The sequence below is a fragment of the Fundulus heteroclitus genome, chromosome 12 (assembly GCF_011125445.2).
Source record: "Fundulus heteroclitus isolate FHET01 chromosome 12, MU-UCD_Fhet_4.1, whole genome shotgun sequence".
NCBI lineage: Eukaryota > Metazoa > Chordata > Actinopteri > Cyprinodontiformes > Fundulidae > Fundulus > Fundulus heteroclitus.
In genome coordinates, this window is record NC_046372.1 from 19,374,248 (window position 1) to 19,387,676 (window position 13,429).

At 38.1% G+C, this 13,429-nt stretch overlaps 1 protein-coding gene and 1 long non-coding RNA gene across 2 annotated transcripts; both read right to left on the reverse strand.

Annotated features, from left to right (window-relative positions):
* Window positions 1-1,516: 1,516 nt before the first annotated feature.
* LOC118564872 lies at window positions 1,517-2,636 on the reverse strand. Its single transcript, XR_004932079.1, has 2 exons — window positions 2,212-2,636; window positions 1,517-2,177 (listed from the first exon to the last, which is right to left on the reverse strand). It is a non-coding gene; the product is annotated as an uncharacterized LOC118564872 (long non-coding RNA).
* An 8,533-nt stretch (window positions 2,637-11,169) lies between these two features.
* LOC118564873 (nuclear factor 7, brain-like) lies at window positions 11,170-12,689 on the reverse strand. The gene has a single exon (XM_036144206.1). The coding sequence runs from the start codon at window positions 12,595-12,597 to the stop codon at window positions 11,170-11,172; it is 1,428 nt and encodes a 475-aa protein (XP_036000099.1). The 5' UTR covers window positions 12,598-12,689.
* Between the last annotated feature and the right edge of the window lie 740 nt (window positions 12,690-13,429).

Here is a 13,429-nt window from a genome sequence, read left to right on the forward strand (position 1 = left end):
TCAAAGCCAAAGCACAGTTTTATTTTTTTATGTTTACATCTATTTAAATCAAAGATCATGTATTTCTAAACTTCTTTCAAATGGACTGGTTTGTGATGAATCACTATTGTTATAAGCAATAAGATCTCAGTGAGTTTGTATTACTTTAGGGCTCAAACAAATGATGGGGTCACTGCCTAATTCTGTAGTGGAGTAAACCCAACAACCTTTTATGTACAGCTCATTGCCTGTTACAATTTTCTAACAAAGCTGAAATATTTTTCGTTTAAACCATTTTAATCTCTCCGTGTATCAATTTAATTCGGCCCTGATATTTAATGTTAAAAAAACAAACTTTGTTATTGAAGTATCTCTTGTTCCTTCTTTAGTTTTTAGTTAACATAGTTCATGCTTAAAAATGTTATTTGAATTAGGAGCTGCAGTTCTCCCAAAACAAATGAACATCTTTGAAACCATGATTTATAAGTTCACCCAGACAAACGTTTAGTTAAATAGATACATACATACAGTTACATAGAAATGATGACATTCAGAAAAAAACAGACGAAGGCCTGTTTTTTTCATTATCTTACACAGACAGATCTATGTTTTTAATATTTTTCAAAACATCTATGGCAACGCTGAAAGATGTTTTCAACGTGTTAAGTTCCCGCTTAGTTTAAAAAGTGGAAAGCGTGCGCTGGCTAAGACCCTCCTGTGTTTCGTCCAAACACGGTTTTACGCTTCAGTCCCGCAAGGGTGCAACTCTTTGTCTTGCAGACACCTGGACGCTTATCCATTTTTGAAAGTTATCCGTCGCTATTAGCAGTTCAGAACACTTTTATCCACAACGGAAGTGTCTAGTCAGTCCCCCCATGTAAACGCTTCCCCGGTGCAACGTCCTTTTATTTCCGTTTCCGTTTCCCCTTTTTTATTCATTTTATTCAATTTTGGCTTTTCTTTTTTCAACCAGATATAAGTCTGGTGTATCATCTCTAAACTAAGGCTGTCAAACTATTAATTTTATTATTTCAATGAATCTTGTATTTTATCTTTTTATTACTCAAAGTATTAAAGCTCATTTGGGAATCTTAATATGCAATTTTGCAATAAATGACACTAGTTAAATTATGCTTGTACCAAAAAAAAATATATTTTTCTTTTTTCTTTTTCAGTTGTCTCAAAGAAATGTTTAATCCCCTGCCAAATATCAACTATAATAACTTTTTACCACTATTCTGGCCAAATTCTCCCTTCACGAATATCAACTCCACACAGTACTTTTCCACTGTAAATCTCTCCACTCAGACGCTATTCTGAGCCAAACATACGCACACACATATATGCACACACATATACGCAGATTTACACACACAGACCCACTCGCGCGCACACACACTCTCAAGCGCTGTGGGTTCAAACATTCTCTCCTTTCATGCAATGATCCCATTAAACGACACATTACATTGGACAAGATATAACAAAAACAAAAACATATCAGACAGACAGCTTGCGCGAAAAGAGTCTTCTGCGACACTGTTTTTTTTTCTCTACGGGACCTTTAAATACCTCCTTGACTAACCGCTGTGTTTTCAAAAACTCCCAAAATGTTTCTGTGGGATCCCCTTTTAAATCTCTTCATTTATTAATAATACCTTCCTGGAATTTTAGCTATTTTTGTTTCTTAAATCACCCCTTAAACCTGCATTGTATTATTTTACCCATGAAGCTAAAGGTTTTATTTTATCAGGGTCCTGCTGTTCAATGAATTTCCAGTCTTTACTCTGGAGCTGTTTCAACGTTTTCCTTTGTCCCTTTCCCATTTTTATAAATTTGATCCAGTCCTGTAACACATAGGGTGTTCTATAGGCTGGGAGTTTTACACCGTGGGGTAACAATAAAATACCTGTTGTGGTAATTCTCACTTCAACTCTTTCGAGTGGAGAATTCTTGCTAGACCTCCACAAAGGCTTGTTACTTACAATCCCACTGTTTTTAAATGAAAAGAAAATACCGAGTGGTATTTAATTTTCCAGTCATACACACAAAACACACAAACACACAATGCAGACGTTAGTTTTGTAGGACTCTGCCGCCCTATACTCGAATTACACGGCCTATTATCAGGATGCCGTTATCCTACTTTGTTTTTTTCTACACAGACTTTTTGGGCTCTGTTACCCCTTCGATTCACAGACCTTTTGGGCTCTGTTACCCCTTCAATTCACAGACCTTTTGGGCTCTGTTACCCCTTCAATTCACAGACCTTTTGGGCTCTGTTACCCCTTAGTGTACCTATCAGTGCCAAGGATGATAGGGTTTGTTATCACGGACTTTCTCGGACTCCGTTATCCCTTCTATGCGCAATACCTCTCAGGTACTCATTTATACCTTTAAAAAAACAAATCCACTCACCACTGCTGTCAATCCTCCCTCGGACTTCCCGTCAACAGTCAGAAACCCAGAGGCGAGATGGACTAGGCCCTTGGAAAAGGTTCTGAATGCAGTGATCACTGACTTTTCACCCGGTTCACCTCACCCAGAGGAAATCCTCCTGTATGTTGGAATCCGGCTCGAAGGACCAATTAAATGTCAGGTTCAAACACCTAAAACATTCATTAACAACACAAGAAGGAGAGACAACAATGAGATTGATTTTCAAATAAGCTTGCAAGGAGATCGAACGGAGATGCTTTGTACAGATGTCCAAATCCGATCTGAAGCAAATCCGTCGCCCCCTCTCTATTTATTAGGAAAGGGAATCCCTGGTTCCATTTTGAATCTAAGGGGTAGGGATAAGCAAAATAACTGTGACCTTCCAGATAAAACCAAGCAGTTCACACAGTGCAGCACTCCAGATGGCTGAATAGAGTTCATAAAAACACTTATCATAGTCACAACATATTTCTCTGCTTTCTGCAGGCCTTCTGCAAATATAATAGAGAAATCTAAAACCTTAAAACTTCTTAGTAGTAAAGAGTAAATATATATGATAAATGAAATGAAAATAGTAAATAACCTAAAATATGTAGACATAGTAATAATAATTCTATCAGCTCCCATGAACAATGTTTACGCACCCTTAAAAAATTTCCAACGCTCATGAACAGCGCAGATCCCAAGCTGTCAAGGAAAGTGCCTGTATGAACTTTTTGCACATATTGGAGCCACTTGATTCATCAGCATCTGAGTTGTGAAAAGGGAACTTTTGTCACTGAGGTGCTTCGCTGAGCTGCCACTGCAACACATGGGGAAGAAATGTAGAGTTCCACACGTGGAAGCCTTGAATATGAAGTCTTAACTCCGATCTCATGTTTGCCTGATCTGTCGCATGTCAATCCGAGTTCATCTCAGGAGCCACACAGTCTGATATCAAACATCTTTGAGTTCCTGGGCAGATGGACAGGAGCTGGTTCATAATTTCTTAAGGCAGCCAATTGAGTGTATCCCAGTGCACAGGTTTGCGGTTTTGACAATATATTCATGTTTATTCACTTTTTGTTATGTGCACAATTAAACAGCGAACAGTGTACAACTATGTGCAGGAGATTCACTGGGTGGACCTGTCTCTCTGGTTACCAACTGCATGCCATAAATTGCCAGAATGGGAGTTGTTATCAGCTTCGGACTTCCTGGGGCCATTTTTACGACGAGGCCTCTCTCTGGTATGCACATGTGCCCTGAGATACACATTCTGTTTCTAAACCAAATATTATTCCTTACCAGACACACTTTTTTAGGTTAAACAATCTTTTAGGTTATTCCTTATCAGCTCACAAGTATTGAGATTTTTCTATTGTACATATAACAGCTGCCAGCCATGTTAAACCAGCTTTTCACCAGGATTTGCTATATTACCAGGTGTTTTATTCAGGTTAAAAACAATGTTTTATATGTCTTTTGCCCAGATACACCACCCTGTCTCAGTATGTAAATATCTTGGAACATCCAGCATTCTCACAAAGCCGAATTGCTGTGTGCCACTGAAAACATAAACTTGTAGTTATTATTTCATTTAGATACACTGATCTTATGCAACTTCTTCCTACTTTAACACAGGTGAGCATTTGCAGTTAATTGACTCCCTATGATGACTAAATACTGATCATTGTTAATGTTTTGTCACAAAATTAATTTTGTTCTCAAACAGAGGGATAGAGAACAGAAACTTGGATGGGGGTTCCTTTGCAGGACCCAACGGGAGGTATGTGACTGCATTGTAAATTAGATAACAAATTAGATAACGGTTGTCTAAAAAAAAAAACGAAAGAACTCTCCCATGGCGCTCTGAATGTTTGTTCAGTCGACTCCTAAGAATCAGGCCGGGACCATAAATTAGATTTAATGAGCGAGGTGTCAGACAGCACGTATATGCTAGACAAAGACTCCATAAGGCCGGTTAGCTCAGCCCCCTCGGGGTTCCTGGAAGGGTTAAACAGATAGGTTTTGGAAACAGGCCCACAGGTTTAGCACTACAATAAGTGAATGTTAAATAAAATAGAAAAACTACATAAACTAGAAAAAATGGATAAAATAGAAAAACAGAGGGTAACTTAATGCATATCTAAGCTAGTCCTATTAAAGGCCCTGCTTGGCTTAGTTTAAAATCATTGGTGTGTCAGGATTTGTAACAACTTGATAGACATATGTGGATGCAAGACTTTATATTTGAGGATGGTATCTCTTGAAGGTAAACAAATGGAGGAATTCATTGCAAGGGGACTACATTCTATAAAATGACCTGATGGGGGTTTGCTTTTTCTCTCAGAATAAAAATAGGAACATTTTCGCAGCACACAGAGCAGGACATCTGGGATGGGAGCAGAGGTTACAGAGTTTAATGGAGTGGTGACATACAGCGCGCTGAGAAGTTTTGTGTGTGCGTGCGTGCATTCTCTTGCAGGACAATCAGAGGCCCACGGAAGGAGAGGACAGAGAAATTGTGATAAAGTGTCTCATTAACTATTACATTTCTAAAATAGGCTTCCCATAGGATGAAGATGGAACAATGGAAGGTGGTAAGGATTTATGGGGATTCTAAAAACAATTGGCTAAAATCTGTGCACAGACTAAAATTGAAAATGGGGTAAAAAGCTTTGATGTTTGTTTCTTGTGGGAGTGTTCAGTTAATTTCATTACAGAATACAATTCCATATGACTGAAAGGAGTTTTTCAGGGCCAAAGTCAACCTCCGGAATTACAGGTAGCACACAACATTCGATATCTAAAGATTGTCGTGTAAGTTTCAGGTTGTATTGGAGACATAAATTAGGAGAGTCCAGGAATGTGAAGGAGAGTCCACCAACCCCAACCTCGAATGAGTGCGCGCTAAGGTCATCGACAGGCAGATGTGGTGGGCCAATGGGTCAGGAGGCCCTTCAGATTCCAGGAGCCGTGTGTACCAACCGCCAGAGGGTTCAAGGAAGGATCACCGGAGCAACTTGAAGCGCAGAATTGCCACTCACGGATGAGGCTGCTGGATTTTTATTTTGTATTTTTAATAAAATAATTCACATACAGATGTATGGGGATCGGCGGTTGGAACAATGACTCTATAAACCATTATCTTTAAGGGCAAGAAGAAGACATCTCTGAGACGCAAGACCTCATGACAACAATTGAATGCATTGTGTAAAAATAATTTTGTGATCACTGTATTTTTCTTATAAGTTACATATTCCTAAGATGTTAAATCCTAGTAGTGTTAGAATCTTGGTTTTGCATTGTATGATAATTTGGTCTTTATTCTGTGGTTTGATCTGAGTGTAGTGCTTTCACAGGTTATATTAATTTCTAAAAAGACATCTTATTAATCTAGGTTAGGACTCTTAGAGTCATATTTAGCTCATATAACAGTTTCTTGGTAGTTGCAAAGTTATTTTAGCCTTTGCACCTCCTTGATAAAGGTGCTTACTTTTCTTAATTCTAGTATGCTTGAGATTCAGATAGGTTTAGTAGCTTATTAGCTTATACTTGGGTTATTTTACATTTAAGGGGTAAATTTGAACTTACTTTGATTTCATAAGCCGCCAAAAGAGGGGACAGTGGGTTACAATTTTGCATCTTATCATTTACACTTTGTTTAAGGGTTTCAAGACATGGACTTAGTTTAGCCTAGTTATTAGTTTGATCTATTAGGATCAAAACAGAGGGAGTTGTTGAGAATAAAAAATATATCTTAGTTGGGGTTGCTGAGGAATGCAGAGTGTTGACTGTCTCTTCCTGTTGCTGGGTAGAATAACACATAGAGTTTTATGGCAGGTGGGGGAGTAGGCCAGAAGAGTTTCTGTGTTCGAATAGATCACCCCTCCCTCCCTAACTTAGAGGAGGGCAGACACTGTATTAAAAAGGATGTTTTGGGAAAACAGACAGACTTCTACATCGTGCTGTGAAATCATCTTGAATGGTAATGTAAACTCTGTCTCCATATTTAATTTCTATGAATTAAATATGCATATTACAATCTTTTACCTCTGATCAATGCTTTTCTCATTTATTGTCAAATCTTAAACCGGGGTAAAAATGGGCCTTTATTAGCGAAGCAGAATTAGGCCAATAATACTATTACAACACATCCAAGTATCACAGTTAAAGCGTCCTGTATTATTGTCTCCTTATATATGGTACTGTACAACTGAAAAATGTCAGACAAAAAATTTTAAGGAGTAGACAAAAAAGCAAGAAATGACCCAGTGTACCATCACATTTTGGGGAAACAGAGAGAAAAATGATTATTTAGCTTAATTTCAGAGTAATGCAATCAATGTATAACTTTAAACTGTATAAGCTGTAGTCTAGCATTAATTCAATTCAATTGAGCTTGTTTTGATCCCACCCCAAGCTTTCTCCCATAAAACATCTGAAATAGCAGCATTTGTATCTTTTATCAAGTCCTCTTTGATATGGACTAAAGAAGTTGCTATAGAGAAAGTTTTGTTGTGCAAGATTTTCTCCACTATCTCATAAAACATGTTGTACAGGTAAACTTTCAAACTGGGTTAATGATTGACTTGCAGGTACCTGTAAAATGTTCTCGTGGGAGATTGAACCCTGTTTGCAACTGAGCAAATAATGCAAATTTATTATCAATACAAAGATCATCTGTGTCAATTAAACCTTTGTATGACCACTGCAAAAGCACAGAATCTATCATGGCATAAATGCAAGATTTTTAAAACATATGGCAGTAGACTGACAATTTTGGAGGGCCTAGTAGTCTCTTAATTTATTTTAAGATTTTAATAGTGTTGCAGAAAATAGAATCATGCTCAAGCTTTCTAATTGGTATGTCATCTTCGGTAAATATTAATCCGGACAGAGATGCTCCAGTATGAGACATAAAACTCCGTGACTCAATTTTCGGCCAACAGGGCTTGCAGATGTCACTGTTTTTATTCCACAATGTTCAAGCCCTAGCCTCACAGGCCCAGTGGTAGTGCCTTAAGACAGGCGAGCCAAGTCCACCTTCTAATGTGGGCTCCTGCAGATGTAATTTAGAAATACGAGGGGACTTGCCAGACCAAATAAATGAAATAAGAAAACTAGATTTAAAAAGAGAAAATAAGAAATAAGAGGATATTTTGGAAGAGATAAAGGAACTATCTCTTCCAAAATATTGTAAGAATGGAAGTATAACCATTCTTACAATATTGATGTGTCCAGTTAAGGGAATTGGAAGCAATCTCCACCTACCAATGGGAATACTGATTCCCAAATATTCAAAGTGCTCAGTGTTGTCTCTAAACTATTAAGAAAACTAGCATCTAGATAATCAGAAAGAGGCATCAAAACACTCTTCTCCCACTTAATGGTGAAATCACAAAATTAACTGAAGACTTTAATTAATCCATTACTTTCAGTCTTAAGATCTCAGGATTTAAGGAAAACCTGTTTAGATCTGGACTGGGCTATGGAGAAGTTAGGAAGGTGTGGTTCAAGTTTGCATAAGTAATTGCCCTGTGAGCCAGTTGTTCACTAATTCCTATGGCACATGTAGAAAGAGAAGGAGTGAGTGAATATTTCAAACCCTGCATTAGTAATAATTTAGTTGAAGTGATTTAACAATCTGGTCCAGGAGAAGCACCGGCTGAAGGTTTCTGGGACTCAAGCCTCCAAGCTTCTCTCTTGGTCTGGTCTATAATATTCAAACGAGGGAGTAATTGAGCAAGTGTGTCAGATTGTATGAATCCTTTCCATGAACATAAAGGAAACTGGGTTGTTGACTAATAACTTAAAATTTCCAGTTTGCCAACTGACTCTTTGCACTGGAAGTAATTGAACTTACTGCTAGTATAGTTGAGGGTGTTGACTGCAAATAAGGAGAATGAGTAATCAGACAACCAGCCAGCCACACCTAGGAAGAAGTGTTCACTAGACAGATTGGGTAGAGAAAACAAAATTATAAAAAGGCAAAAATCAGAAGCCATAAAAAGAAAGAGAGTCACTCAAAAAAATATAAAACATATATTCAGAGCAGAATGTAGAAATACTTTATTATTCCTCGAGGGAAATCAAAGAAGTGAAAAGTAACTTCCTAGTGTTTAATAAGTAGTGGACCAAAAATAATCCTTCACTGAAGTCCGATCAGCGCTCTATGTTGAAGAAACATGTTACATTTTGACGTCAAGAAATGGTCACAGTTTTCAAAGACTACAATTTCAGCTTTTGCTTTGCTACCAAGCATCCAGATATGCTCAGAAACAGCCAAGGCAAGAACGGGTCGTTGGCGGCTAATTTACAAAATAAGCAAAACATTTTTGTCTACAAACTATGATCCAAGACTCAAGTACAAAGTTACGTTTTTAGCTGCCGTTCAAATTGACAAAGGCTAGCAAACCTTTCTCCATAGGAGAGTTTTTAAAAGAATGCATGATTGAGATCGCAGGTGTCTTGTGTCCAGAGAGCAAAAGACAAGTTTGAAAAAAAATCTGATTATCACGCAGGACAGTGACTCAATTGATGAAGATATAGCGGCGAGTTAAACAAAAAGGCGGAGTCCATTCATTTATATTCCCTGGCACTGGATAAAAGTAACAATACAAAAAACACTGTTCAGCTCCTCGGTTTTATCTGAGGGATTAATGACAGTTTTGAGATAACAGAGTTTCTGACCATGGAGTCCCTGAAAGGACAAACGCAGGGAGAGGATTTATATTACCGGTTGTCTGCTGTCATGGAAAGAATGAAGCTGCATCCTCCATCAGGAATCTGTGTACCGGTCAGCGCATATAGCAGTTTAATCACATCATTAATCCAGCTGCAAAACTTGTTAACTTCATACCAGCAAAGGGGAATTCAGGGTGGTCAGTTTATGTTTCTGGAGTAAACCAATGCCAATCATCAGGACCTGCTTTACCGCTCTGGTGTCTGCTGGTTAGGTTTGGGTAAAGTGTTCCAATGAGTGTGGGAGCTGAAAGAGAAGATTTGGGCATTTTTTTTTTTAAATAATGGAGAAATCAAACGAATTTCCTGAACTGAGGGACAAGAACTGGCTTTGTGGCTTTACTTTTGCTTTGGACATATTTTCATTCATGAATGAGCTGAACGTAAAGCTACAGGGGAATCAAAGTCAATCAAAGTTTATTTATATAGCACTTTTCAACAGTCCGTATGGTGCACAACGTGCTTTACAAGCTAAGGTCAAATAAAAAGATGTTGAGATGAAATAGATAAAATGTTATAGGAAAATAACAGGATAAACAGAGATAAAAACTAAAAAGTGCATAACAGCACAATTCAAAACAATTTTAAGAGCTAAAGAAAAATAAAACCACAAGATAAACAAAAGTTATCCACAGTTGAACAGCTAGGAGGGGAAAGATCAGTTTGTGCACAACATGTGAAATCATTTAAATCCAAATTCCCCTTATTCTCCAAACTAATTTCAAAAACATATTTGGCTCATTTTCCCACGTTAGCCTTGCAAACAGAGGCTGCCCAAAACATGAAAAAATACAGCAAATTACTGAGCGACCTACTCAGAGAATTCTGCTGTCGGTTCTCTGATTTTGAGAAAATGGACAAGTCACTTCAGCTGGTGTCCATTATCACAAGATTCTGAAACAGCACCACAGGTCTGACTCCGTGTTAAAGGACAATTTCAGCTCTCATAAACTGAATGATTTTTATGGTTCACTTAATGATGTCACGTTTCTAAACCTGCGGAGGGAAGCCCAGAAGATGCTGCCGCTGTTTGTCTCAAGCTACATGTGAGAGCAGACGTTCAGACTCATGAACTTCAACAAAGTCCATCACAGATCTAAGTTAATGCAGCAACACCTGAGCTCCATCCAGAGAACCGCCACAACAAAACTAACTCTAAACTTTGATGCACTGACAAAAAAAAGGTCGTTGACAACTGTTCTTACTGAAAGTGAACGTGATTTCACAATGCCTTGAATATTCATGCTTTACTATCTGTTGAAGCTAAAACCTTTTATGCAATGGCTTCACGTGTCATTTTTAGTAGTTTACACAAATACTTCATACATCTTCTCCTAGCCCGGCCCCTCTGTCAGATTTAAGAACCCATTGTGGCCCAAGAGTCAAAAACTTTGTCCACCCCTGTCCTACATGGAGGAGCTGCAGGAGCTCTGCAGGCTGCAAAGAGATCCAGAACCTGGAGCATCTGGACCAGGTCGGGTTCTGGATCCAGTTTACTGTGAGGAACAACAGAACTGCTATCAGGAACAGTTCTCCATTAATCCACTCTGCTGGTGAATATGAACTGATTCTATAAATGTTTCAGGAGAAAAAAACTTTGTGATTTAAATCTTTCTATCAGCATAAATAATAACTGGACTAATAGAACTGGCTGCTGGTTCTGACTGTGATTTGAAGTCCAGTGAACTACAGAGTTTTTCTTCAACAGTCAAATTGACAAATGAAAAATTGTCCAATGCTGGTTAGAAAAATTACAACTAAGTACTGAAGTAAAAACATTCTTAAATGATTATTTTTTACTTGTTTCACAAAAATAAAAACACTCATTAAATGTTAAAGATGTTTGATTTTCAAAAATAATTGTCATGTTTTCCTATTGTTAATTTCAAATTAAGGTTTAAAAACCCTGAAAACACTAAAGAATTTGTTCATTAACAATTTAAAACAAATGTTGGTCTGACTGCAAATAAAGATATCTGAAATGGAAAAAAATATTTAGAGAATTTTAAAAACACAACATTGAAATTTTTAAACAGAAATCTCACTTTGACAGATTTTGAGATAAGAAGTTGTGGCATCAGCAGCTTTTCCAACATCTAAATAAGGGAAAAGTTTCTTAGTGAAAGTGTCTCTGTGAGTGTAGATGTGAGACATGTCTTCAGGGTCGTAGAAGGACACCTCCCCCCTGTCATAGTCCAGCTGGACTCTGATCCTCTGAAGATTCTTCTTCACTGTGAGAGTCTTATCAACACCATTAGTGTATTTTCCATCACGATGAAATAAACACCAGATTCCGTATTTTGGTGAAGTAAATAATTCCCCCTTCCTGTCAACTGACTCTTTAACATAACCGATATTCCAGCGAGGATGGTCTCCCACCTCCACCTCCCAGCTGTGTTTCCCTGAGATGAAGCCCTCAGAACCAAAAACACAGGGGTACTTAGTGTTTCTCTCTGGATTATCAGGAAGCTGCTGCTTTGTGTCTCCATCCCTCACACTGGTCAGATCATCAGACAGGTAGAGAAATCCATTTGCAGTGTTTGGGTCCAGAATGACAGGACTGAAGTGGACCTTCTCCTTCATCTTCTCCCAGACTCTGAAGGACAGGTTGCCCAGGTGTTTGGCCACATCTATCAGAGCTCCTGAGACCAGCTGTGGATCTGACAGTGACCTCTGACCTCTGGCTCTGCTCTGAGTGGCTTTATAACTGCTGAGGAACGACACGTTGTCTTTCTGCAGGTCTTCTTCAACAGCAGAGATGCTGTCTGACAGAGAGGAGATCTGCTCCTGGATCCTCTTCATCTCTCTGCTGATAGTCTTACTCTTCTGCTCCTCTTCCTCCCTCAGAGCTGCCAGTCTGGACTCCTCTTCCTCTCTCAGGAACTGGTGGATCTTGTTGAACTCTTCTCTGATCTGTCTCTCTGTGGACAACAGCTGCTTCTTGCAGTGTTCAATCACATCCTCGTATGTTTTCTCCACCTGTTTGTGTTTGTTCCTCTTGTCCTGCAGAGACTTTAAGTCAGATCTCAGCTGCTCCTTCAGCTCACTGACTGCTTGTTCTATAGGAACCACTTTGTGACTCTGGTGGAGAGAAAACTCACAGACAGGACACACAGCTCTCTGCTCGTCTTCACAGAACAGTTTAGGGTCTTCTTGGTGTTTGCTGCAGACCACCATCAGCTGCTTTGCTCCTTTTTCTGCCTCAGATGATCCAGATTTCTGTCTTCCAGTAAAAGAGTCAGCCAGTTCCTTCAGAGTGAAGTTTACTCCTGGAAAATCCTTGGAAGATTTTCTTTTACAGATGGGACAGTTCTTGTTTCCAGCTTGTTCCCAGAATTTCTGCAGGCAGCTTGAACAGAAGCTGTGGTTGCAGCTCAGAGACACAGGATTTCTGAAAGTCTCTGAACACACATGGCAGCTCAGGAAACTTTCAACAAGAGCGATTTTCTCAGCCATTTTGGATTGAATTATTTCAACAGCCAAACTCACCAAAAGTTTCAGCTGCTTCTTCTTCAAATCTTCTAAATATCTCCGTGTTTATTCAGCAGAGATCTGACATCCAGTAATGGCGTCTCAGCTCAGTACAATAACGTGTGAAAATACTTTCTGGTTCTCTAACCGGTTTGTGACGTGTTAAATCAAACAATCTGCTGTATCAGTTTATCTCCAGCAGGTGGTGCTGTTGGAACTTCTTTCACTGCTGAAATAAAACAGTTGATTTTTTTTTTTTTTTTTACAGTGTTGAAAACTGACTTCAATGTTTACTTTAATACTCTGGTTACAGAAATGTGATTTACAAATTAACTTGCCTTTCTCACTATTTTAACCTACCTTGTAATATTACATTACAAATTAAAGAAATACATTTGTGGAAATCATCTTTAAAGGCAGGATTTTATTTAGGTCCAGTTTCCCATAGTTAATTGTTTTTTTCCTTAAAATTATTTTTTGGACCTGCTTGGTTTTTATTGGACTATAGTATCAAAAGCCAAAAAATATTTACACCACTGCATTATTTTAAAGTATGTTACATAACATTGTTCATATTGGTCCAACAAACTATTTTGGTATTTTTGTGTTAAAGTTATTAGTTTATCCTCCCTCAGATTATTGAAGAACATGTGGTGCACTAAATAATTTATGATAGAAATCTATCACAAAAAAGTTACTCAATTATTTTATACAAAATTTAAAGATGAAGATAATTTATGGAGAAACAGAAACTAAAATAAAGCCCAGGACAATTTTTGTCTGTTTTTACTTCAATATAACTTTAATTTTCTTTCAT